The 27825-nt window shown below is 42.5% G+C and overlaps 1 protein-coding gene across 1 annotated transcript in view; it reads left to right on the top strand.

Annotated features, from left to right (window-relative positions):
• The window catches only part of SPTLC2 (serine palmitoyltransferase long chain base subunit 2), an 81529-nt gene that overhangs the window by 1040 nt on the left and 52664 nt on the right, over positions 1 to 27825 (top strand). The window contains exons 2-4 of the mRNA XM_068399125.1: positions 11976 to 12170; positions 26168 to 26322; positions 27371 to 27519. Of these exons, the coding sequence (XP_068255226.1) occupies positions 11976 to 12170; positions 26168 to 26322; positions 27371 to 27519 (499 nt within the window). The remainder of the gene's footprint in view (positions 1 to 11975; positions 12171 to 26167; positions 26323 to 27370; positions 27520 to 27825) is intronic.

Raw genomic sequence — 27825 nt, 5'->3', positions numbered from 1 at the left:
CCAGTGTCATCCCTCCTGTTGCTCCTTGTTTTTACTCCTGTGCTGCCCCTTCTGTTTTTCCAGTGTAGGCTTGTGCAGTCACTGTGTGAACCGGATTGAGAATTGATGCAGGATAAAACTAAACTTTTTTTTTCTGTGAGTTAACTTTAACCCAAGACGCTTCCTGTATTTCTTTCCCTGGATGGATGCTCATAGTCTTGCCCTGGCACTTGGGAGCGGATAGCCCAGTCTTGGGAGTGAACAAATGGAAGAGGATACAGTACCTTTGTTTGGCAGCAGTATCATCTTGTTCTCGTTCAGGGAGCTATGGCACTGCTAGTCTTGCCTTGCAAGCACCAAGCACTGCAAACCGTAGGTGTAAATCTTTGCACTAAGCCAAGCACAGTGGTGGTGAGTGTTCTTCTGTGAGTGGGTTTTTTTTCCCCTCTGTGCTTTTTAAAGGAGGTCTGAATACAGTTAAGTTCTTCTGCTTCAGAAGAACAGAGAAGTGGGGTAAGAAAGCTTTTTCCTCGAGGATTTTGTTCAGCAGTGTATCTGGAAAACATGGGAGGTGCAGCCTGGAAATGGAAAATCCATCAGTGTCAAATGGAGGAAGCTTAAAAACCTTGCTGTTCTATGAGACATTCTATTCAGTTAGTAGCTTGTATGTGATGCTATGCTCAACTATGTCTTGGAATCCTGAGGCGTTTGAGATAACTATTTCTAAAGGGGGGGAAGGCTCAATGGAGAAGTGGTCATGAGAAATCTTAGCAAAAAGCCAAAGTGTAGCGGCATTGTCAGAGGATGTAAGAAGAGTATAAGAAAGTTTTATATCTTTCTGACAGCTGCCTGCTGGTCAAGCAGAGATTTATAATTAGAAGTCTTGCATTCTTTTCTCCGTGATTTTATGTGGGCCAGATTGCTGACTTTCAAAATGAGAGTCTAAATGTTAGAACCTGACTGGAAGAAGTGACTGTTAGGGGTGCTAGCCATGTACAGCTTTCTCAAACAGTATCAGTGATGGGAGCTTAGAGCTGCCAAAGATATGATCTTTGATGTATCACAGATTTGGCTACTTGATTGGCCTTTTGGCTTTTGAATTTTGATTATTGGGCCTTTACAGAGGAGAAGGGAAACACGTTAATGCTTACCATGTGTTGAATGTATTTGACTGTGCATGTATATATCTATACTATGTACATACCGCATACATCACTTGAGAATCTACAAATGAAGAGATCTGTGGAATGCAAAGTAATCAAGTACCAAAAAGGAGGCAGCTTATATGTGAGGGTGCAATTCCTACTTAGTAGAAACAAACAGAAAAGGATGAGGAAAAAAAAAAGGTGCTTTTGCAAGAAAGCCTATGGCAGCATCCTTGATAGAAGTAAGTGGCAAGAAGAGATCTAGATAAAATGAATATATTGATGGGAAAAGGGGAGGGGGAGGGAAAGCCATTGGTATCAAGTGTCACAGTCACTGGCTTTTTATCTGGAAAAGCCTGGAGCTTGTGAGAGGAGAGCTTAGAGACAGGGTAGTACATCACAGTGCCCTCCTGTAGGGCTTGATAGTGCAGGAAAGCTTTACCTATTTTTAACGATGTGAAAAAAAGGAATCTGCCCCTGCCTAGGACATCTCTGCTGTGGTTACCTGAGTAAGTTTCGTGGGTTTTTGGTTTGTTTGGGTTTTTTTTACCCTAAAACAAAAAGTTTAGATTTGAGGATATTGTCCTTATGACACAGATTTCAGGCTTTCCTTACAACTCACTCCACAGAGAGAGACTGGTATTTAACAGTGCGGGCTCTTTACTGTTACTTCAGCATGAGCAGAAGAGGGTGAAATTGTTCACCTTAATTTTAAAATAGGTTGTATTACTTTGTCTCCTGCTGGGATCTGAACTGCTAATCCTTCTCCTTGTTAAGAGGAGAGGGGAACTTGCTGCCTGCTAAGACTGTGCAGTAACTGACTACCTTGGAGATTACTGAAATATCATCAGTGGCTAGGAAAGTAATCATTTAAAGTTAGGGTTTCAACATATTAAAAAATGTTCTGTTGAAATACTGAGATAAATAACAGCTCTTTCTTTGGCTTTTCTGGGAAGTCCTGAATGCAAATTACTTTGATTCTGCTAAAAATTAATCTGTTTAGAGATTCAAATTCAGTGAATGCAACAATCTTGCTATAAGCGCCTTAATTAAAGGAGGTTGAAGAACCATCTAGCCATTAAAAATTGTGGGATATTGGAGGAAAGTAAGTAACTTATTTCTGACTGTGTACAGTTAAGGGAGTGCGTGGTTAGGAAAAATGGTAATCTGCGGATGCGTTCAAAACTGATTTAATGCTTCAGTGTAATACTGCACTATGTAAGATGAAAGCCTGACATCTCAAAGGGAGGAGACGTGAGGAAATGAACACAGCCAGGAGAAAGAAAGCCAATCTAAATAAAAGAACAGTGAAGTTACCTCTTCAAGTTGTGCATGATTCTGCTTTTTATGTCCTTCTGGTCTGTTGGAGAGAGTGTTAAGTGAGTTCAGTAGAAAAATGCTTTTTAGGATCTATCAAGACACATGTGGGAATAGTAAAGAGTGCAGGGAAAATTGCTTTTTCTTTCTGCAATGCGATTTTAAACTGGAATGTATTTCTCCATTGGAATGTTTTGCTCTGAAGAAAACGGCTAATGGTTTTCTGATACTGCATCTGAAAAAAAATTTCTTGCTTAAAATAGGGAGATTGGGACATATTTCATGGGACAAGGTGCCTTTATTTTCCATGATAACTTATTGGAATCTACCTATTATTGTGAACAGATTTTTAGTAATGTGTTTTTTTTGACTCCTTAATTGAGCTTCTCACCTTAGAATGGTTCTGTTATGCTTCTAGAAGTTGAAGAAGAAATAATCTCAGACTAAAAAAATAATTGGAATATAGATTTTAGATACCAAGTTCTTAATTTCTGTTGTGCGCGGTATCTCAAAGCCAGTTAGGTAGGAGCTGGAATGATGTAAACAAATTTTAATTTCCCTGATGTTTCTCGAAGGTCTTCAAATGCCATACTATTGCAATCTCCAGATAGCTTATTGCATACATGCTTTTGTAAACAAGGTCTCATGCTACTTCCTCAGGAAGACAAGGAATAGTTTGTTTGAAGAGAGTGGGGGGACTGTGGGATATGCATTCCTTGGAAACTGTCACAAGTCCTGAATTGTTACAGCTATTAAAATGGACAGCATAGATAATTTTTTTCTGAAAGCTTTGGTGTGTACATGCTAAAAAGAACTTGTGTGGTCCTGTGATTTGTGTTTGGTTTTTGTAGAGCAATCATACTGTTTGTAGGCTCATCTTGTGAGATGATTCAGGATGCAGGGGAATGATGGCTTCATCTTGATTTTATAGATGCTTTTGCTGGAATTCAGGTTAGTGTAACTTCTTTGGGAGAGCACGCTTAGGAAGATGAGTGCAACAAATACTGGAAGTTTTTCTTGTTACAGTGCGTTAGTGGTAGCAGCAATGTGAATAAACCCTTGTTTCAGATGAAGGTAAGGATAAGATAAAGATATTAAATTAGTGCCTTATCCACTGGTATAAAAAGGAATTTGAGTACAGAATTGTGGTTTTTTTTCACATTTACGCGCAAATTTAAAATGCAAATATTTCTGATAAAAAAAAAACAAACCAAAACAAACCAAAAAAACCCCACAAAAGATCTTGAAGAACTAAATCTCGAACTTATTCACGAGGAAGTGATTGTTCCCCTTCACTCAGTACTTGTGAGACTGCATCTTCAGCTCTGTGTCCAGTTTTGAGCTCCCCAGAAAGATGCTGACATAGCCGTGTGAATCTGTGAATCCAGTGGAGGGCCCCCAAGAGGCAGAAGAGGCTGGAGCACATGAGGTATGAGGAGAGACTGAGAGAGCTGGGTTTGCTCAGCCTTAGGAGAAGGCTCAACCTAGCTGGCTGGAGGACATAGAGAAGATGGAGCCAAACTCTTAGAAATGTGTGGCAATAGGATGAGAGGCAACAAATGTAATTTGGAAGAATGGGAAATTTTGCTTACATATAAGGAAAATAATTTTTCCATGAGAGTGGTAAAATACTGGAAGAAGTTGCCCGGAGAGGTTGTGGAGCCTCCGTCCGTGGAGGTGTTCAAGACTAGACTGGACGTGGCCCTCGGCAACCTGCTGTAATTAGACCTGTTTGAGCTGGGGGTTGAACATGATGGCCACTGGAGGTCCCTTCCAACCTTGGTTATTCCATGATTACAGAGATAAACTCATGGATTGCAGGAGAGTTTGCCCTTAGACATTAGCGTTTCATCCTTGAACCCCTGTAAAAATGTGCAGCTTAGGGCTTATAGCATGTACTCTGAGGCTTGCATCAGACCTGAGGAAAGAAATTACTACGTTCTGCCTCTTGCTTGGCTTTTTGATTGACTACATTTATTGTGTCAGTAATATAAAACTGAAGTGAGTAGAAAATTGGCTGACCTAGAAAAGACTGCAATCTCCTTCAGATGTTTTAATTGACAAAAATCTATTTCTGAAAAAGTGTACCTGTGCGTGAGGATACTTTTATAATACCAAATCTAATTATAAAAGACTATAAGACTTTGTGGAAGGAATAGCTACACAACATTTTATCTGGCTAAATGAATATTTGAGGCCATCATATTAAATTAGTAGATGTAGTGCCAGTGTTGTACTTGTTGAGAATTTGTGTATCTGTACTGGTATGAAAACAAACACCCACAGTAGCTGTTGATGTGACTGACTTATCTTAGATTTGAATATGTGCTACTGAGAAGTCAGTTTGGATAAAGTGTTAAATCTTTCAATTGTCTTTTGACTGCCATTTCAAATTTAGCTGGTGATAAGCCTTAAATGCTATAATAAATTGTTACAAATGTATGCAAGTTCATTTTTGGTTATTGTAACTACTTGAGTGATATGTCATGTTGTATTTTCCTGTATTTTAATCATACAGCAGAAGCGTAGTTTTTGTAAATGTCATGCTTTCAATTTGTTGGAAAAAATGTTTTATCTTAATTATCTATTGACTTTAGTTTCTCTAGGAGGACCATAAAACATTGGCCTGGCTTCAACGAGGTTTCCAGTTTTTTTTTTTGCCTTCATTAAGAAATCACTCCTAGAAAAATAACTATTTTTAAATGTAAAGTATAGTCTTGAAGAATACTTACAGTTGAGAAAGCAGGAGCTGAAAAGTTTAGGAAGTAGTGGGGTTTAATGTCTGTATAAATAGGTGAGAGCGAATTCTAAACTACATTAGGAATGCTTTCAGAGGTATCTGAGAGCCTAGAGATTGACTTGTTAGTGAACTGCTGAAGACTTGTGCTGTCTTTGGAAATCTTTATTGTAAAATACATTTAATAATTAAGCATGCAGTTAAGGAATTCTCTGTTGATGCTGCACACCTAAAATGTACTGAACATATTAGATAAAGTAACATGTTTAAGGTAATTTAAGGTAAACTGTCAGAAAAAAGTATATTATCAGTAGGATTCAAACTGTCAGCCACATGTAGCAAGAAAAAAACCCCAAACTTACTTGCGTCATGCACTTGCTAAAAGGAAGAAAAACCCCAAACAACACTTAAACATTGTGAAGATTTATACTGTTTGTGTAAATGTGGCAAGTGCATCTTAACAAAGGAATGCCAGAGTTGTTGGGCCTAACTAGTTGCAAATCAAAATATTTTATAATACGTGCCAACAAGAACAAATATTTAATTAGGAGTACACTTGAGTGTTAAAGTCTGTTTTGCAAAAGAAGTTTCACCCCTGTGGTTTTTTTTTTTTTTTGGAAGCTTAAAATGTGATTCAAATCAATTCATTCTAATTTTGGTAGTAAATGCTTGGTCTTTTTACCCTTGCAACAGTCTGAAATATGAAGTCTAAGAAAAAGCAGTGCAAGGAAGAGGGCTGGAGGTGACAGTAAAACTACCACGGAATACCCTAACAGCTTAGATCAGCTGCCTGTGTGGAGTTCTCACTGATGTAGTTCTGTAGTGCTGATTCTCTTGGTCCTTTATACTAAACGTGACTGCTTTTGAGAGTGGAGGCACATCCTAGAGCGGAGGCGCGTTCCATCTCTTTCCATTTTATTCCCTGTAGTTGGCAGGAACCTGACAAAAAAGCAAGCAGCTCATGGAAGTGGTCTTCCACATTCTGTTTCTAAAAGATAGAAGCTGCAAAGCTGCTAGTAAAATTTCTGCAGTGTGTGTGGTATGTGGCAACGAGAAGCTACTAAATTTTAATAAGAATTTAGTGAAGTTGTGTTCCAGCATAAATAATTGTTTTAAGGTGTTTACATAAAGTCTGCCAGGTTCAGCTGACTTTGTTCTTCCTGGCAGCATGAAATGAAACAGCCTCTTTAATACAGAGAGTTGGGGTTTTCCTGGGATAGGAGCATAACCAGTTGTGCACTTCGCTCTTACTGTGTGCTGTGCGTGTTGCACTTGGAGCATCTCCTCTCCCTAAAGCATGCCTGCCATGCAAGGTATGTACCCAGATTCCTGTGATAAATCCTGTGTGTTGTCTACAGTAGTGTCTGCAAATGTTCCTGTGGTTAAGCATGGCTTTTGTCTTCTCGCAAAACTTCTCCTTCTCTAACGCTTTTGAAAGTTAAGCGTGGTACCCTTCACTCTGAGAGTGTTTGGCTTTTTGTGTGCTCCTTTGCATCTACCGGTTTCTACCATGCTGACTTTGTTTGGGATGAGTTGTCATCCAAGTTGTCTGCTGACACGGGTATGGCAAATATACTGAAAACCCTTTTTCCTATTGGTTTTGAGAAATTTTTTAATGAAAAGAAAGGTTCAGAATAATTCAGTCTCATACGTGACCTGTTTTGGGTGCTGGCAGTGAAAGCATAATTAACACTAAAATCTGTATCTGTTTGCTGGTTTCATTTTACCTTCTTTGTAAATCCATGACAGGGTGAGGTATGGTGGTCCTTCTCTGAAGATCCTGCTGTCCAAATTTAGAAAGGGAAAATGGTAAAGGGTACTAGTAAAAGCAAGTGTACTGCTAACTGCTGTTTATGAATTGCAGTTTTTTTAATGCTCTGATAAAGGAGTTATCTTTACATCTAGTAGTATAGTAGGGGTTGTAATCAATAAACATGCAATCGGATACATTCTAGTGTGAATTTATGCTCAGTGGGTGGCTTAAATGACAATTATTTTTGTGTAGATTACACTATTCTGTCCCTAATGCTGGGTGACCATTAATCATGCTAAGGTAACTGCATGTGAGATGTTTTCCATATATGTTGTTGAAGAATTTGAATAACTCAGGATAGGCAGAGATACTGTTTCGGTCTGTGGAGCCGGAGTCTTGTTCTGATGGTACCTGACCTTAAGGCACTGCAAGATCTCATGCTATCTGGAGGCCAACATGGTCTTTAAAGAATAACTTTGTGCAGTAGTTGGGTAAGAACATTAGGCTGGGTGTGCTCGTGCTGCACCTGTGTGCATCCACAATCCCATCCTCTGCCTGTAACTAGACATGCTATCACGCTACTTGTAATGATTCTAATTTGCACAATGAATTAAATCTGAAGTCAGTTTTGTCATGTGACATCTTCTGAATTGGAACTGTTTGTTACCAGGTTGGGGAGATGATTATAATCAGACTCCCTGAAGTGTTCTGATTATAGAATCATGGAATCATTCTGGTTGGAAAGGACCTTTAAGATTGTGAAGTCCAACCGTTAACCCAGGACTGCCAAGTCCACCACTAAACCATGTCCCTAAGCACCACATCTACACCTCTTTTAAATACCTCCAGGGATGGTGACTCCACCACTTCCCTGGGCAACCTGTTCCAATGCTTGATAACCCTTTCATTGAAGAAATTTTTCCTGATATCCAATCTAAACCTCCTCTGGCACAACATGAGGCCATTTCCTCTTGTCTTATCACTTGTTACCTGGGAGAAGAGACTGACACCCTCCTCGCTACAACCTCCTTTCAGGTAATTGTAGAGAACAATAAGTCCTTCCTAGCTGTAGCTGTATGGTGCTGCTGCTCAGTAACTGTTACAATACTGGTTTATGTGATTTGTTTCCCCAAGAGCTTGGCCCAACACAGGCATTACCTGTGGCTGATTCAGAATGCCATCTCTTTGCTGCCTCCTGTAACCAGCTGGGTGGTACGCTCTGATTTTTCTCCTGCAGGTGAGTTTCTTGATGTGATGGTGCTCTTCTGTGTACCTGCAGTACAGGAGAGAGAGATGTAAGTGAGTGTACACCTGCTTTTTTGAACCACACACTTAGGTGAACCCTGACTTTTCTTTGTAGTCTCCATATAGATATGCCATATATTCGTGTTCAAAGGTCATGGCTCACTTTGTCATCATAAGGCTGTTGAAACCATAAAAGTCTTAATCTTGCATGCTTCCCCCCTGCCCCCCCCCCCCCCCCCCCCCCCCCCGGAAGAGGAAATGAATCACTAAGCTGTACCCACCTTCTTTCTTGGTCTCTGGAACTGAACTTGCTGCTCTTTGGCAGCAGGCTTGGAGCTTGCAGCATGTCAGCCTTCATTTGCAGGCTAATGCGTGGATTCATAAGGCATTCTTGGAAAAACGAATAGGCTTGTATCTAAAACGTGGCTACAAATGTCTCTATAGGCAGTTCTAGAGTGTATTTATAGTCATAGTATGCTTCATGAAGTCTGTGGAATTGCATTCAGAGTATTTCTTTAATGTTTAATTCAGATAGGATAGCATAGAAGCTGCTCAGCTTACATGGTAGCTGACATGAGAGTGTAAGGGTGTATAAGCACATTGGTAGAAGAACACTGGGAGATGGAATTGTTTGGAGTATGCATTGTATTGATTATACAGGTATTCCCAGAAGGGCCTTTCTCAGTGAAATGTTGGCTTTGACCATGTGGAATAACTTGTTTAATTTTAGCATTTGTTACAAGCAGAGGCACCTCTGAAGACCTGGAAAAAATTAGTGTGCTTTTATTCTGATTAAAATTTTGTATAGGTTTGGGTTTGTTGTTTTTTTTATTTTTTCAGTAGTTATTTTTTGGTATTAGGTAACCTCAGATCCATACCTTTAGGATGTAGCCTTTCATCTGTTCCGGATGAACTTCCAGTTACTTGGGAAAGACATTAAAAACTTTGATGTGATCTCTTAGATTCTAGGTAATTTGCAAAGTAGTCACTACCAGTTTTCTGTCTGCTTATCCAGAAATCAGCTACTAGTAGACAGCCACGGGTAGCAGGTATGTCATGTGCCTGCTCCTGAATAGCTGCTATTTACAGCCTGGTCTGTCAGCATGAGGCACAAAATTCAACTTTAATTCATCAAGCTGTGAAATTGTAGTAATTGGAGCATTGGTGCACGATCTTTTGCAGATCTGGATGCAATAAAATTCTATGGTTTCATGAATTGGAGCCATAGTGATACAGTTAAGCAATCTCAAGAGTAATAAAGAATAGAAGAGAAAGCTTTCATGGTTTTCTCTCTGCAGTGTTGGCTCACTGAGTCTGTTGATTGTCATGGAGCTGCAGCCCCTCCTCTTTCTCCAACAGCTGCTGGTTCTTGTTTGCTGAGATCTATCGAATGAGTTTGTGGAGCAGTGCTGTAAAGACTGTTAGGGTCTAATAAATAACCTTCTGCAAACCATTGTATTTCCAGCCTGTATCCATTCAGTATTGGAGGGAAGCTAGGCTGAAAATCAGATTAGCCTTAGTTGTGCAAGCCAGAGGGCATGGAGATGGCTCAAAGTGGGATTGAGCGGGGCAGGGGCAGTTCCTTTGGCTGGCACCATTCCACAAGAAAATAGTGTATGAACCTGTGGCCTTTGCTAAAGCTTTAAATTGCCATCATCTGAGCTGCAATGTGGTAAGCAAGTGTTCCTACACCTGTTCCAAAGCATGGTAATTTTCTAACTTAAGCCACCGCTGTGTGCAGTATGTTTTTAAACGTACTTCGCTGTTAAACCTGGCCTAAAAGCCCTCCAAGTTAGTTATTGCATCTGGTGTCAGTGCTGCTGCTAAAGAAGTTCCTACTGTGCCTTTGCTGTTTCGGTTTTACACTTGCACCAGTTCTAAAGTCTCTGCAACAAGCATGACCAATTGGAGGAATTGCTCTGGTTGAAACTTTGTTTGTGCTCTGCAGCTCTCTGGGTGTCTGTGTTGGCAAAAGGGAAGAGGTAAAATGAGTATCGGGAGGAAGGTGGTGGTGCAGTTTGTGCTCGGGGACTGCATAGCTATAGCATAATTGTATCGTAAGAGCAGACCCCTGCTTCTGAAAGATTACTTTCAAGATATTAATGCCAGGCTTGAAATGCAGGTGTCACTTTCCAAATAACGCAGTGTCTGGTGAGGCCAGCAAGTATGTGTGCTTTTATTGATTCATCAGCTGTTACAGAGGTTAGCACAACTCTGGCTTCCTTTCCCATAAGATAGTATGAGTGTTATAGGTGAACAACTGGTTTTATTCTGTTTGCTGGACCCCACCTCTCATTAATTATTTGCTGTTGTCTTATTTTCATGTATTTAGGATCAACCTCTTTTCTAATTGTTGATATTTCTTTGATTAGAATATTTTAAAAATACATTTCTTATTATGTCTGCCTATAAACTGCAATTTTAATACAGTCCAGAGAAATTTGAGCAACATCCTAGATGCATCCTTGTCCTAGCCCTCTTTTCAGTGTCGTGTTGGTATTAATATAGGCATTTATTGAACTGTATTGTCTTGGTTTCCTCCTTGTCTTCTAGCTGCTCTCGTGCACATCTGGCAACATCCTTCATAATATAATTGGATACCAGAGAATTACAGAATTGTATGCCAATCTTAATCTGTTTAAATTACCTAATAAGTTGTAATTTTCCTGAGTCTGGGAGTGCTGACAAAAATAAATCTACTCTGTAAGGAGTAAGACTTGTTACCTTTGCTACTACAGATAGGGGATTTATGTCTTGGAGAGCACTCTTTCACGCATAGCTGTTCTATTATAGGGTAGCTATTCTATAACTTCTAGGAATACAGGTAGCAATTTGCATCTCATGACTGGGTTTCAGTGTTTTGATACATTGACTTTGAGATCTGATGTTTAACTTAATTCTTCAAGCGAGCAGTCTAATTAAAACCATGATATTTTTCCCCACAGTGTTACGTTGACTGAGCCCTTGCCTTATAGCTGTGAAGTTTTTCTGTAATAGTCACAAATATTATGTATTACAGTAATTGTACTTGAGATGAACATGCACATGTATTATACAGCTAGTCAAGCTCTTATCTTCAGGAGATGGTATGTAAGTAGCAAGATGACTTTTAGTGTGAATTTTATGCAGAAAGCCTTGCTTTGTTCTGTGTGCTGACATATATGCAATGTTGAGACTGTGTGTACAATGACTTTTTTGTCTGTGGTGTCACGTCCCACCTCATGGATGAATACAATGTTTACGTCAGCATCTTTAGGCTAACGGCTTTGGAGACACATAGATTATGCTTATTTTGTTGCAGCAATATAGGCTTCCAAAGTTGAGTCTATTTTGATATTTTTCCAGTTACTTTTTCAGTTCTCATAACCCTGAGAATACATTGATTAGCTTAATAAAACTATTAATTTCTATTTTGTTGTTCCCTGTAGTGAGCCTGGGAAGCCACATTGTGCTGTTATTTGTGCCTACCTAGTTCTTGGATAAGGGGGAAGGCAGATATTTCATTTTGGTTGGCCTAGATGTAAGCAATGCTCTCTGTGTAACTTTGCAAGCTAAAGAACTTCAATGAGATGTTAGATTAAACTGCACTAAATTGGTAACTGTGACTTTGGTTATATTAACTTAGCAACCTCGTATATGGAGACTGACAGTATTTGTCCGTAATGGAAGTGCTTTAGACTAGGCAGGGGAGATGCAGATCTTAGCGCTGGTTGAAGGGCCAGGGACTACTCTGAAATGCCTGTCTGTCATTTCTTGAATTAATATCTTACAACTGCCTCTTTTCAAATTTTTACTATAGATAAATCATATTGTGCACAATGGAGGATTATACAAAAGGCCTTTCAATGAAGCTTTTGAAGAAACACCAATGCTGGTTGCTGTGCTGACCTACGTAGGCTATGGCGTTCTCACTCTGTTTGGGTATCTGCGAGACTTCATGCGGCAGTGGAAGATTGAGAAGTGTCAAAATGCAACAGAAAGAGAAGAACAAAAGGTAACCACCAGGAAATAATGGTCAGTGGGAAATGATGTGGCTGACGCTATAGCTTGAGCATTTCTTTGGGGAGCAGTGTTGTTCAAAGTTTTCTGCTGTTTTCCTTGTCTTCTGAATGCCTCAAATATTATGCTAGTACTGCTGTGTTGTTTAACCAAATAATATTTCTTTTAGTTTGGCTATTTTTTGGTGGAGCAGTTCCCCCATCTGGTTCGCTGCAAAGCTACATCAACAGTTACATCAACATGCTGAGAGATGCCCTAGCTGCAGAAACAAGGGTTTAGGGGAGAGAGACTGCATGTGCCAGCATCAGCAGCTCTAAAGAAATGCTTATCAAAGGATCTGGTTTGAGTTTGACAGCAGTGGGAGGCTTTCTGATGCTACTCTGGTGGCTGTGTTTTGATTTAGAAGCATACTATTAATTCTCTTTAGCCTAAGCAGTTGCAAAGAAAAGCTTGTGGATGAGAACCAGAGCACAAGCTGGATGACTTTAAATTTATCTGGAGTCTAGAACACTAGCAGGTTAGCTGGTGAGTAATCTGAGGTACTGACTCCTGACTCACTGATAGCAATTAAAGAGAATTATTCCTATTCACAAAAGCTTCTATTACCAGGTGAAAAGTCTTGCCTTCTTCAGCAGTCAGTCTGGAATGGATAATCCTAGTTTTGAGTAGTTGTAAAATATTTTTAGAGGCCTTTATTCCCCACAGGAATTAATTACTGTTAAGAAAGCTAGTGTTTAAACTTGCAGTTTGCAAGCTATTTCCTGCTAACTCTTAGTGTGACCCCTGTTAGCACTGTGTGAATACCAGTGAGCTTTGCTCCAGAGATGGAGTGAATTGGCTTACTGTTGTTAATTTGGATTCTCTTTTTCTCGGCTGCTTTGGAGAGCCACTCTGGCTAATAAAATGTTAAGGGAGTTTGTTCTGGTTCTCTGTGCAGCCACACAAGCAGTTGGCTAGTAGAAAATAGGGGGGGCGGGAAGGACATCTCACTAATGCAAACAAATGATCAAGGGTGGGAGGGGGGAAGAAAAAATGGAAGGCTTCTTTGGAGGCAGCACTGGACTAAAGTGCCTGTCATCTTATGGTAGGCTAGCTAAGATGCAGTAAACTAACCAATGCCTGAAATTACTTCACAGTAGCTTCTTTGTGTGAGCATCGTGAGGTAGAATTAAGCTGATTGATAGTAAGGTACTTAATTCAGAAATAGAAACATTCTCGTAGGAGTTTAATGAGGAATAGGTATTTCATATTGGTTAAAAATACAGGAGTTAAATTTACACTACTTCCAAAACTGACTTCTGGAATCTGGAAGTAAAAATCTTGAATCACTTCTAACATTTACAATATCCAAATAGGGATTTCTGGCTAAATCTCAACTTGAAATTTAATGTGTTCATTTATGTCATTTGAGCTACACTGGTTTATGTAACCTGAGAACATGACACCCTCGGATTTTTCTGTGTATAAACTATAAGTTGATACAGGAGAGAACAGTCAAACAGTTGCAGAAATCTACCCAAGACATTAGAATAAAGGTGTAAATATTGGTGTGTACTCATGGTACTTGAGGATTATAAAGGGATAACTGAAGTGTTGGTGCAGTTACTCTATACTGTAGTTGTTATACTTCTGTTGCACAGGTTTTGTGAAATGCTTGTTCTGTTACCAGTGTGTAAGGTGCAAGACTGCTTGCAGTAGTCCTTTTCTGTGGGAGCAGTCATGACTCTCACATGAGAGTGTACAGAAGGAGGACCTCAGGCAGTAGGTCTAACTTGAGGATACATTATTGGTATTAGGCCCTCAATAAAGATTGTTACAGAGGACGTTGAAGCACAGAGTTTGTTAGCAACTGATTATCCTAGTTCTAGAAGAAAATTAGCCTTGAAATTTTTTATAACTTGGCATTGAATCTCACCCGGAAAGACATTTGCTTAACAAGTGTACCTCCCAGACAGATGACTTGAAACCCTTCCAGTCTGGGTGTTGGTCATGGCTTGCAGGGAAGAGATGACATATTCTGGTTTTGGTTTGTACATAAGATGTCTGTGAATGGAGCTAGTAAGAAGTGCCAGTGAATATTGTGTAAGAATGAAAAATAGGAAATCCTGTTTAAAAAAGTTTTGGTGCTGAAGAAATTTCAGCCTCGTGTACTTCCCCAAATCATGTTTCTAGTGCTTAGGTTGGAATAGCTGTTCCCGATATCAGGCAAATAGAAAAGTGATCACGCGAGGTCTAGAACATACAGTACTTATCCTCACACTTCGCTGCTTTAAGCTTTGTTTGCCTGCAAATGAATTGATGAGAGCACGTTGCAGCGTATCTAGTGTGGGAGCCAGGTTTTATTTTGGTGTGGGGGGGTGGTGCTCAGTGGCTTGTTTTGAAACGGTTTCTCATGATTTTCAAGTATTTGAATCTCTGAAGCTGCTGGCTGGCAGCCCAGTAATCTTTTGGTAAGGGAATGCAGATACTAGTGTGCAGAAAAGGCTCGAAACTCACGCTTTTTTTTTTTTATTATTAATACGTGCAAATCACAGGAGCCCTGGGGTAGGCTCTGGCAGGTTTGTGACCTCTGTGTGGAAAGTAACATTTTTATTAAATTCTAAAGAGGCAGCTAGATAATTATGTTTTTCTTAAGTATCGAGCAAAAGGGTTAGCTTTAGCTTTTTGAAATGGTTCATAATTGCTTAGGTGAAAAGCTCAAAGCAAAGGCAGTGGGAGTAGCTGTGTAGCTGAACAGTGTGTGACCACCTGCTTTGTGAGCAAAACAAAATTACATAGTGTGAGGAAGTATTTCTAAAGGGCTGAATGAACTTACTGAAAGTTGTGGAGTTGAAGTATGTGGATTTTCTGTGGTGTGTTTCTGAAGGTGATCACAGTTAAAAGCATAATATAAACTTAGGTCCAAATTGTAGCATTAAAAACAAATACCAAAAAAAGCCACCATCAGTTTTTGTGTGTTTTGGAGGGCAATTTATTTCAATAGAGCAAATCTGTCCTTAAATTGTCACTTAATATAGTAATCTTAGTCTGTGCATCAGAACTAGAAACTGAAAGCGACCAAACTGAAGAGCAGGCTTTCCAGCAGGTCTGTATTGGGACCGTCTCTGACAGTGGGTAACTTCCTTGGAATTTATTAGAGCCTTGCATTGAAATTAATGATTCCAGGAAGACCTAATATTCGCTCACTGTTGGAACACAAAAGGGTGAAAAGGGACAAGTTTTGCTAGTACTGATTTCCAGGAAATAGTCTGATGGGTTTTGGCTTTGTTTAAAGTATATCCAGCTGGGCTTTTCCTGGAAGCCGGTGTTGTGTAGCACATCCTCTTTGAAGCATTAACAGTCTGGTTTAGGCATGGGTAAGCAGCAAGATTAACAATTCTCAGTTACCCTGCAATCAATTTATGCATACCCAATTTAATGTATGTCTGGTCATACAATGTATTTAAATCTGCAAAATGCTTGTAGGATTTTATAGTCAGGATGAAAACCACTTCTACCTTTCCTCCAGTCTGATTTGCCTGTTGACTACCTCATATGTTTTGTATACGGGAGCAACTGTGCAAATGGGGCCAGTAACTCTTTAACATACCTTTTCATGCTCAGTACCTTGCCCAGTTAGAATATGTTTCTAGCATCTGGAGTTTTCAAACACTTGTTCACAGGAATCCAACTGTAGGGTTTCTCGGGGGCAGTAAACTGGAGTCTTTTGCTCAGTGTTGTCTTAGCATCTGTGTAGCTAATCAGAGGCCTCCTGATGATATAAAGGCTACCCACAGTTATTGCTCCACTTTTTCTTGACTCGAGTAGCAGTGAGATGGACCTAGTCTTTGTGCTTCCTTTTAGAAGCCTGAAAATTTGTTACAATTATCTACTTGATTTCCATTCAGAGTCAGTTTTGTATTATCAAGGAACGTGTTATGTGAATTGCAGATAAGTCCGACTGGTGCTCGTGGCACCATTTGTTAGCTTAGGTACAACGCTGTGAAAACTTTGCTCTAAAAGCAGCATAATCACTGCATTTGCATGTCACTGTGCTGCAGGCTAATGGTTACAAAGCTGTCGTTATGACCTTCACCTGTTGTAGTATTAATTTACAGTGTGATGAATTCTTGGATTCCCAAATCACCGATGCTATGGTGCTGCACCCCAAGGGAGTATTTTATTCTCCCCTTGTTTCACTCTTTCTTGAAATTACTATGCCTTTCAGGCTTCTGGGAGACAACTAGTACTTGGGCGTCTTCATCAGGCGTCACCTTACTAATAGGGGATGTGTTCTAGGCTTAATTTGACAGGAATAGAGCTGTTTAGGATTTCTTAGTTCCATGTTCATATGAATTCAGATGAAAGAACATGCTGCTTTTGCTCACTTCTTTGGAAACAGTGTAACCTTTGCAGTTGTTTGACTGCTTACTCTCTAAAGGTTGCTCAAAGAATCAACTCACCCATATGAAGCTGTTCCCTCTCAGGCTCATATTCTTAGGGTCTGTTATGGCTAGAAAGAGTATTGGATCTGAAATGGGTAAGAACTTAATGGAAAAATAACAGTAAGCTCTGAAGACCATTTAAAGGTGACAGTGATTGCTTCCAGTACTAGGACACTGTTTACAGCACAGCACTGTGCCTGCACGTGCCAAAAATTTGAAATAGTATGGATTGGCAGATTTCATCCCCCCTCCCTCCCCAAATGTTTTTTCTTTGTTCAAAGATTGAAAACATTTAATTTCCATGAGGAATTCAAGTGGTCTTCTTGGTGCACTGTCCTTTCTACTCTCCATCTGAAATGTCACACTGTAGAAAGATTGGCAGGGGAACAAACATACAAAAAAAACCAACCCCCAAACCAACCAGGCAAACCATCTGCTCCTGTACGACAGCTCCAAAAGAGCACTCTCAAACTCCAAAAGTCAGTACCAGTTTATAAAGGCACGATATCCCTACCATTTCTCTTTTTTGCGGTCTCAGATGCATGGGTTGTAAGAACCTTTTATGAGGACGTAACCCGGTGGATAGATGATGGTAAAGCTGTGGATGTGGTCTATCTCGATTTCAGTAAAGCGTTTGACACAGTCTCCCACAGCATCCTCGCAGCTAAACTGAGGAAGTGTGGTCTGGATGATCGGGTAGTGAGGTGGATTGTGAACTGGCTGAAGGAAAGAAGCCAGAGAGTGGTGGTCAATGGGACAGAGTCCAGTTGGAGGCCTGTGTCTAGCAGAGTCCCTCAAGGGTCGGTACTGGGACCAGTTCTATTCAATATATTCATTAATGACTTGGATGAGGGAATAGAGTGCACTGTCAGCAAGTTCGCTGATGACACAAAACTGGGAGGAGTGGCTGAGATGCCGGAAGGCTGCGCAGCCATTCAGAGAGACCTGGACAGGCTGGAGAGTTGGGCGGGGAGAAATTTAATGAAATATAACAAGGGCAAGTGTAGAGTCCTGCATCTGGGCAAGAACAACCCCATGTACCAGTACAAGTTGGGGGCAGAGCTGTTGGAGAGCAGCGTAGGGGAAAGGGACCTGGGGGTCCTAGTGGACAACAGGATGGCCATGAGCCAGCAGTGTGCCCTTGTGGCCAAGAAGGCCAATGGCATCCTGGGGTGGATTAGAAGGGGTGTGGTCAGCAGGTCGAGAGAGGTTCTCCTCCCCCTCTACTCTGCCCTGGTGAGGCCGCATCTGGAATATTGTGTCCAGTTGTGGGCCCCTCAGTTCAAGAGGGACAGGGAACTGCTAGAGAGAGTCCAGCGCAGAGCCACGAAGATGATTAAGGGAGTGGAACATCTCCCTTACGAGGAGAGGCTGAGGGAGCTGGGTCTCTTTAGCTTGGAGAAGAGGAGACTGAGGGGTGACCTCATTAATGTTTTTAAATATGTAAACGGCAAGTGTCATGAGGATGAAGCCAGGCTCTTCTCAGTGACATCCCTTGACAGGACAAGGGGCAATGGGTGCAAGCTGGAACACAGGAGGTTCCACTTAAATTTGAGGAAAAACTTCTTTACGGTGAGGGTGACTGAACACTGGAACAGGCTGCCCAGAGAGGTTGTGGAGTCTCCTTCTCTGGAGACATTCAAAACCCGCCTGGACGCGTTCCTGTGTGATATGGTCTAGGTAATCCTGCTCCGGCAGGGGGATTGGACTAGATGATCTTTCGAGGTCCCTTCCAATCCCTAACATTCTGTGATTCTGTGAACCTCTTGGCAGGGTTAGGATTACTGAGGAAATAGACAATCCAGTTTTGATTTATGGCAAAATAACACTTCCTGCCTGTCCTATTTCAAGGAACTTTATCATAAGAGCTAACTGGGGATGGTTTATTGGCAGGAGGGGCGGGGAACAGGATGGACAACAAAGGGGCTGGCATTAAGCTGATGCCTCACTTAGAGCACTTTGCTATAATCTTACAGCTTGGAACCTCCAAAAACTAAGGCTAGTGTCCCATATTAGATGTTAATTCCCTTACCTATAATTTGTTCCTTGAATTCTTTTTGACTTTTAAGACACCTTTTTTCCTTATCATGATCCATTAGGTTCAGAGAACTTCTCTACTTAACAGTTAATTCACTTTAAACTTAGTTATACTGTTGGCTTGAAAGATTATACTTGCATTATATCTCTCGATGGTGTCAACTTGTTGTGGGTGATTGTCTTTATCTCACCAGTTGAGCTTGTTACTCTTCCTGCTTTGTCATCTTGGGTTTCAAAATAAAAGGTGCTCTATCTGATCAGTAATCTGAGGTGAGATTGGACTGTATCAGCCCAGGCATACCTGCTTGAGCTGATATAATGACTCATTTTCAGCCTTTGCTCCTAGCCAAGAACCTTGGCTAAAGTCTCAGTTGCTTCCTGGGTCATACAGTTAGTGTGCTTAAATAACTACTGCAAAGCTGAATTCTCATGCAAAGATGGTTAAAAGGAGTTGAAAATGCTTAAAGGGTCTCAGTAGATTATAATTAGACATAAAAAGTACAAGTCCCTCAAGTATGTATCTTCTAATGTGCCAGTTTCTTTTTGATCTTCTCGCTTCCCCCACCCCCCTACAAATGATGTAGCAGAGGGTTTCAGACACTTGTAGATAATTATTTCAATTTTCTGTCATGAATCAGGATCTTCTCAGTATATTGCTACAAGTACTGTCACGCACATCACCACTTTGTGATAGAGTACAGTAGTTACGTAACTTTTCATATTGGACTCGATGATCCCAGAGGTCTCTTCCAACCTGATTGATTGTGTGATTCTGTGATTCTCAAATGCATTTGTCAATACCAAGATCTTTTTCTCCATTGTAAAAGTGGCCAGTTTGTTAATGACTCAGCCTTGAACGCCACTTTCTGCCTGAAACAACATGAGACATTGAAGTCGAGGAATCACAGAATCACAGAATGTTAGGGATTGGAAGGGACCTCGAAAGATCATCTAGTCCAATCCCCCCGCCGGGGCAGGATTGCCTAGACCATATCACACAGGAACGCGTCCAGGCGGGTTTTCAATGTCTCCAGAGAAGGAGACTCCACAACCTCTCTGGGCAGCCTGTTCCAGTGTTCAGTCACCCTTACAGTAAAGAAGTTTTTCCTCAAATTTAAGTGGAACCTCCTGTGCTCCAGCTTGCACCCATTGCCCCTTGTCCTGTCAAGGGATGTCACTGAGAAGAGCCTGGCTTCATCCTCTTGACACTTGCCGTTTACATATTTATAAACATTAATGAGGTCACCCCTCAGTCTCCTCTTCTCCAAGCTAAAGAGACCCAGCTCCCTCAGCCTCTCCTCACAAGGGAGATGTTCCACCCCCTTAATCATCTTCGTGGCTCTGCGCTGGACTCTCTCTAGCAGTTCCCTGTCCTTCTTGAACTGAGGGGCCCACAACTGGACACAATACTCCAGATGCGGCCTCACCAGGGCAGAGTAGAGGGGGAGGAGAACCTCTCTCGACCTGCTAACCACACCCCTTCTAATCCACCCCAGGATGCCATTGGCCTTCTTGGCCACAAGGGCACACTGCTGGCTCATGGTCATCCTGTTGTCCACTAGGACCCCCAGGTCCCTTTCCCCTACCCTGCTCTCCAACAGCTCTGCCCCCAACTTGTACTGGTACATGGGGTTGTTCTTGCCCAGATGCAGGACTCTACACTTGCCCTTGTTATATTTCATTAAATTTCTCCCCGCCCAACTCTCCAGCCTGTCCAGGTCTCTCTGAATGGCTGCGCAGCCTTCCGGCATCTCAGCCACTCCTCCCAGTTTTGTGTCATCAGCGAACTTGCTGACAGCGCACTCTAATCCCTCATCCAAGTCATTAATGAATATATTGAATAGAACTGGTCCCAGAACCGACCCTTGCGGAACTCCGCTAGACACAGACCTCCAACTGGACTCTGTCCCGCTGACCACTACTCTCTGGCTTCTTTCCTTCAGCCAGTTCACAATCCACCTCACTACCCGATCATCCAGACCACACTTCCTCAGTTTAGCTGCGAGGATGCTGTGGGAGACCGTGTCAAACGCTTTACTGAAATCGAGATAGACCACATCCACAGCTTTACCATCATCTATCCACCGGGTAACATCCTCATAAAAGGCTATCAAGTTGGTTGAGCAAGACTTCCCGTTGGTGAAGCCATGCTGAGTGCCCCTAATGATCCCCCTATCCTTGATGTGCCTAGAGACAGCACCAAGAACAAGTTGCTCCATCACCTTTCCGGGGATGGAGGTGAGGCTGACTGGTCTATAGTTACCCGGGTCCTCCTTCCTGCCCTTTTTGAAGACTGGAGTGACATTCGCTTTCCTCCAGTCCTCAGGCACCTCTCCTGTTGCCCATGACTTAGCAAAGATGATGGAGAGTGGCCTAGCAATGACTTCCGCCAGCTCCCTCAGCACCCGCGGGTGCATCCCATCAGGGCCCATGGATTTATGGACATCCAGGTTGCTTAATTGGTCCCTGACCCAGCCCTCATCAACCAAGACAGATTCCTCCTCTATCCTGACTTCTTCTGAGGCCGCAGGGGTCCAGGGCTCCTCAGGACAGCCTCCAACAGTATAGACAGAGGCAAAGAAGGCATTCAGTAACTCCGCCTTCTTTTTATCCTCTGTCTCCAGGACCCCCACCTCATTCATCAGTGGGCCTACATTGCCTCTAGTGTTGGCTTTACCTGCAATGTATTTGAAGAAGCCCTTTCTGTTGTCCTTGACCTCTCTTGCAAGGTTTAATTCCAAGGAGGCCTTAGCTTTCCTAGTTGCCTCCCTACATCCTCTGACAACAGACTTATATTCCTCCCAAGTGGCCAGCCCCTCCTTCCACGATCTGTACACCTTCTTCTTCCACTTGAGTTTGCCCAGCAGTTCCCTGTTCAACCATGCAGGTCTCCTGGTACCCTTCCTTGACTTCCTACCTGTTGGGATGCTCTGATCTTGAGCTCGGAAGAAGCAGTCCTTGAACGCTAACCAACTATCTTGGGCCCCCTTACCTTCTAGTACCCTGTCCCATGGGATTTCCCCTAGCAATTGCCTGAAAAGGCCAAAGTTGGCCCTCCTGAAGTTCAGGGTTGCGATTCTGCTAGCTATTCTGTTCCTGCCACATGAGATCCTGAACTCTATCGTCTCATGGTCGCTACAACCAAGGCTGCCCTCAACCTTCACCTCTTCCACCAGACCCTCCTTGTTAGTGAGGATCAGATCCAGCAGCGCTCCTCTCCTAGTTGGCTCATCCACCATTTGCATCAGAAAGTTATCATCAATGCACTGGAGGAACCTCCTGGACTGAGGATGGCTGGCTGAGTAGGCCTCCCAGCAAATATCAGGGTAGTTGAAATCCCCCACAACCACCAGGCCCTGTAATTGAGAGACTGCTCTCAGCTGCCTGTAGAAGGCCTCATCACCCTCCTCATCCTCATCTGGTGGCCTGTAATAGACACCCACAACAGTATCACCCCTGCCAGCCTGCCCCTTAATTCGCACCCACAAACTCTCAACTCGCTCCTGATCTGCCTCTGGACAGAACTCAATACATTCTAGCTGCTCACTCACATAAAGAGCAACTCCACCACCTCTCCTTAGCGGCCTGTCTTTCCTGAACAGGACATAGCCATCCATGACCACATTCCAGTCATGCGAGGTGTCCCACCAAGTCTCTGTAATTGCCACTAGATCATAGCCCCCCGACCGAACACGGATTTCTAACTCCTCCTGCTTATTCCCCATGCTGCGTGCATTGGTGTACAGGCATTTCAGGGAGCGAGCTGGGCACACCGATTTCATCCCAGATTCACCCCCTGATTTCACCCCAGGGGGATGGGGGGCCTCCTGGTCTACCTCAACACTAGAGCATTGCCCCAGTGGTGCAAGCCCAGCTACCACCCCATCCCCCTTCGAATCTAGTTTAAAGCTCTCCGAATGGGCCCTGCTAGTTCCTGTCCCAGAACCCTTTTGCCCCTACGACATAAACCTTTCCCATGTATCACTGTCACACCTGTTGCCTTATAAAACCAGCCATTATCAAAGAACCCAAAGCCCTGCCTGTAGCACCAGTCTCGTAGCCAGGCGTTAATAGAGAGAATCCTACTATTCCATCCCACGTCATCACCTGAAAATGGAAGGAGGGAGGAGAAAACAACTTGTGCCCCAGACTCTTTCACCACCCGTCCTAGGGCCTTGTAGTCTTTCTTCATCCCCCTCAGACTACGGGATGCAGCTTCTTCCCCACCTGTCTGGAAGATCAGCAGGGGGTAGTAGTCTGTGGCCTTCACCAGGTTGGGGAGTTGCCTGGTGATATCCCTGATTCGGGCTCCAGGCAGACTGCAGACCTCCCTGTGATGGGGGTCAGCTCTGCATATTGGGCCCTCAGATCCCTTTAGGAAGGAGTCTCCAACCACTAAAACTCTTCTCTTCTTCCTTGTGGAGGAGGTAGCTATACGCCCGTCAGGTTTTTCTGACTGTGGTGGGACCTCTGATATAGGTTGCCTCTCCACCACATCCCCATTGGACCGGCTGCATTCCACTAGGGCTTCATATCTATTTCTCAGAGGCACCTGTGGAGGCAAGGTAGGCAAGGAGGGCACTCGCCTTTTGCCACGGCCATAGACTTGTCTCCACTCACTCCTCCCCTCTAGGTTACTGTTTTCCACCTGAGAGGGGCAGAGTACAGTGGTCCCTCGATCCTGGGAGCTCTCCGGCAGGTGCTCCCATTTTTGTTGCAGGGAGGGCAGAGCCTGGCTCCACCAGTCTATCTCCATTTCAGCCTCCCGAATGCTCCTAAGTCTTTCTCCTTCAGCTTGAAGCCTTTCAACCTGGCTTTGCAGCTGTGCCGCTCGGCCAAGCAGATCATCTACCTGCTCACAGCGCACACAGCCCCCTGACACCACAGAGACGGTGTAGCATTCCCTGCAGCCCGCAACCTGCACCATCGCCTCCTTCCGTGGGAGCTCTGTCTGGGTTCCCACATCCATTTTGGTCTTCTTCCACCGGGTAGATACCATTGTTCTTTCACTGAACTGGGAAATACCTGTTGGTGCCACCCCTGGTTCACAGCTCCTTGGCACCTTCCTCGCCTTGTGCACTGGGAGGGAGTCAGTGCCCTCCCCAACGTGTTGCAAACAACTGCAGCCTCTCCTGCCCTGGGACACACCCAGTCACTGCTGACTCACCCAGGCACTGCTGAGTCTCCCTCACCCTCACCCTCTCCCGTCTGGCCAGGGACTAGTCCCTGCCCTCCAGGAGGCTCTTATCAACGGTAACAGGGGGTGGTGCCTCTGGCTACGCCCCCTCCTCTCCTGATTCGTTGCCGGGAACCTCCGGGTCCGGGGTCAGAGGGAAGCAGCTCGGGGCTGATGCTCGCGGGGGGCTCAGGGGGGGCCCAGAGTACGAAAAACCGCCCGGTTAAGCCCGATGTCGCCCTCGCCCCCGCACTAACCTCAAGTCGCTGCCGCCGCTTTTCGCTGCTGCCGCCGCTGTCAGCTGTCAGGAAGGATAGAGCTGTGTAGCTACTCCAGAAAACGAATGATTTTTCTAGGGGATTACAGCTTTGTATTAGCTGATTTACTGCCCCTGTTAACCTCTCTTGACAAAGGGCCTTCAGAGAAGACCTGGTACATGTGAAATAATGCAAAACTCTTATTAAGTAGAGGAACATGGAAGGAATAATTGCCTTTCCGTATGTCTTAACTCATAGAAATCTTGTTCCCGCTGTCTGTCTTTGCTGAGAAAGGACACACTTGTGATTCTCTGGAGGAGTGATCACTGGCTAAATTTGGTTTGTTTTTCCATAGTTGAAATGATGCAGATTAATATCTTTGTGCCTTTTTGGCATGTCATTCTGTGATTGTGCACAGGCAAATCAGAAAGGGGCTTAGGTGCATCTATGTCTGCTTAGAAGTTGGCACTCTGTGCTCAGTCTTTCCTGTGCAGCTTCTGGTAGGAGGATGCAAAGGGGTGGACCTCAATGGTTCCTTTACTCCAAACAGAAAGGACAAGGTTGTTAAATGATGAAAATAGGAAGGTAAAGAAGAAGTACTCTTCCTGCAGTCGAGCATTTTAAGTAAAGACTTATCAGTGCCTGTTTGTTTGAGTTGTTATTAAAAAGCTGGCATAAATGCTCCCAGTTTTGCTTCAGTGGTACAAATGTCAGGCACCGTAATAGCTGGTCAGACAGATATTCTGTCTTGCTTATCCTGTCACCAAAAATAAAATGCCCATCACCACATTTGTATTTCTTTTGTGAAAAACAGTAAGAAATGCTGTGCTGGCTCTTACCTTGGTCATAAATTCTACTTTTTCCTTTTGTAGATTATTAAAAAGGCTTTTTTTTTTCCAACAGTAACAAATGAATTGTGCATTCCTATCACTACTGAATGTCAAACTTCCTTTTAATTGAATAGTAATAAGGAAATTTCATGACTTTGAAGCATTTTAAGTAGGCCGGAAAAAAATATTCTTGAGTGCTCAGATGTCCTTGCTGTCACAGTTAGTTTGACATTCTTGTGCGTTATCCATTCAAGACAGTCACTTACTTTTCCTGAAAAACGTTGGAAGGGAAGCTAGAATTCAGGAAATACTCATGCAAAGAAATCCTGTGGGACTTAAGTGCCGATAAGTTGGCAGAAGAGAGGTGCCATAATGTGGCTTACTAGTTTGAATTTGAAAAAAAAAAAATGTAGAAAGTTCTAACGGTAAACTCTATAATAATGCTAGTGCTGCTATGTTAAATGCATTTCTCATGTATAGAATTTAAAATACAGCAGAGTACCTCAGTTTCCAAATTCTTTGTGTATTCAGTTGAGCAATGCATACTGTTTGGTGCCAAAAAGCAATTGCGTGTTCCCTTGCTCTGCTTAACAGCGAAGGTTGAATACAAATCTCTTGCAAAGATTATATGCCCATGCATTTCACGAAGGGGGTTATTGCATGTTTTGAGAAAGATGTTTTCCTCAACTACCCAGCAAGAGTTGGAAAGAGAGCCAAGGTATTTCAAGTCCGATTCGAGTTCGGAGAACAAGACCTCGTTGTGTCATTAGGAGCTCCCAATTCAGTTTCTGTGTTGCTTTCAGCACTCATTCTCGTATACTTTAGAATTCTTGAGGCTTTCTAACTTGAAGCATTAGCTAATGCCATAATTGTTTTTTCTAGTTCTGGTTGATGGCTTTTAGATTCTATGAGCTGCTGAAGTTATATAAAAATAAGCACCTACTGTTGAGGAAATCTTGGAAGCATGGTAGATTTGCAGGTTGAAAAAGTTTGGAACTCGCCTCTAGCAGATGGATTTTGCACTAGCAGATTAATCTCTTCAGTTTTGCTGCTGTCTCACCTTCAAATAATTTTGCACTGGCACGAATTTCCAAGATTAAAGACACTTTGGATGGAATTGTTTTCAGGGCTTGTGATGAAGAACTCTTTTACTTGAGTTTTCTTGATTTTTTTCATTTGTAAATGACAGAAACAACTTATTCCTTTTATTCCTAATTTGCTGTAATGTATTTTTTCCTTTTACTTTGAGTGCTTTTGATGTGTTTCAGGACTTTGTCCCATTGTACCAGGACTTTGAAAATTTCTACAACAGAAACCTCTACATGCGCATTCGGGACAGCTGGAACCGTCCAATCTGCAGTGTGCCAGGAGCCAAAGTGGACATGATGGAGAGGGTTTCCCATGACTATAACTGGACGTTCACGTGAGTGAAAATTGAAGAAAAGGCTTCCAACAACTGTCTTTAAGTAGAGAGTCCGTAAGAGCAAGTTGCAGGCTGTGAGGTTAAAGGAGCAGTGAATCATGTTTGTTTTGAGCTTTCCAGTGGCATGAATTGATGAATTTTGCTCTTTTGAAACACATCTGGCCACCAAGGTGATTATTTGTACATAATCTTTTGTTTACTTACTAAGGCTTCTGACTGTGTTAAGATTTCATGGGCATACGCCTATAATAAAATTAATACTTTTGTGTGTGATGACCAGAACCTGCAGTAGATACTTTGGATTGCACTGCTGCTTGTGACTTTGTGTTGATTTAGAATCAGTCCTGACACTTGAAGTAAATGTTGTTGCCTGAAACTGAATTTAGCACGATTGTTTTGAGTCAGGACTGAAGTAATCTGTAGAAACAAAATAAGAAACACAAGGACAAGGATTTTTGCGAATTGGAAGCTACATATCCAAGTTTGATGTGAAGAGGTTTGCAGCATAGTACTTAGAAAGACATGACTAGTTTCACCTTGGCTTTCAAGGGCAAAATAATTAAAACTTTTTTCCTTCTAAACTCCTTCCTTAATCTCCTTGTCACGTATTGTTAGCACAGCAGTGCCAGATGTGTTTCCTTTCTGTAGTTAGAGGATATCCTGCTTGAGGGGCTGCCAAGTTAATTGATCTAGAGATCTTATTTTGTAATTGAAAAGAAAGTTGTATGGTTCTGGGACGGAGGGGAGACATGTCAGAGAAACAACAAGCTGTTTGAGATGCCTCAAGCAATTTTAGATATGATAGCAAATTCACCTTTTAACGTAAACTCTTCTGGGAACTAGTCTGAGGCCGTAAGATAGAGAAAGCATCTGTGTCACTGATCATTTCAGTTTGATGATGAGGGGCAGTACTGAAATAATTTAATGGTTGGTTCTATTTAATTTTAACGTTTCAGTGTATAATCTAGGAAAATGAAATAAGAATATTCTGGTGTAGTTAATTTTTTTAACTGTGGGTGTCCTAACTTGTGGTGTTTTTAAAACACAGGTACACGGGCAGAGTGATAAAGGACATTATTAATATGGGTTCCTACAACTACCTTGGATTTGCACAGAAGGCTGGGACTTGCCAAGAAGCAGCAGCTAAAGTTCTGTCCCAGTATGGAGCTGGGGTGTGCAGCACTAGGCAGGAGATGGGTAAGTTGGAGCAAGACAGGATGTTCCCCAGATGTATATTTCAAAGTCTGTAATCTGATTGCAGGTCTTTGAAACATTACTTGTTCCAGCTTTTGAACTTCAGAGTAATCAATAAAGAAACTTTTACTGTAGTGGAGACAAATTGACTTGCTAGGTTTAGTTTACATGGCACAGCAGTTGGCTCGCTTATGTTTTCATATATATTTTTTTTCAGTGTTCCCTTATGAGTCTTTAAAGAGCAGCCTGGTTGGTGGAAATTCTTCTTGTAGAATGTAGCAATAGTGAAAGCTTCTCCTCACTCTGAGT

Source organism: Nyctibius grandis, chromosome 4, assembly GCF_013368605.1.
Source record: "Nyctibius grandis isolate bNycGra1 chromosome 4, bNycGra1.pri, whole genome shotgun sequence".
NCBI lineage: Eukaryota > Metazoa > Chordata > Aves > Nyctibiiformes > Nyctibiidae > Nyctibius > Nyctibius grandis.
The sequence above is the reverse complement of the archived record's forward strand: the minus strand, read 5'-3'. Positions and strand labels throughout refer to the sequence as shown.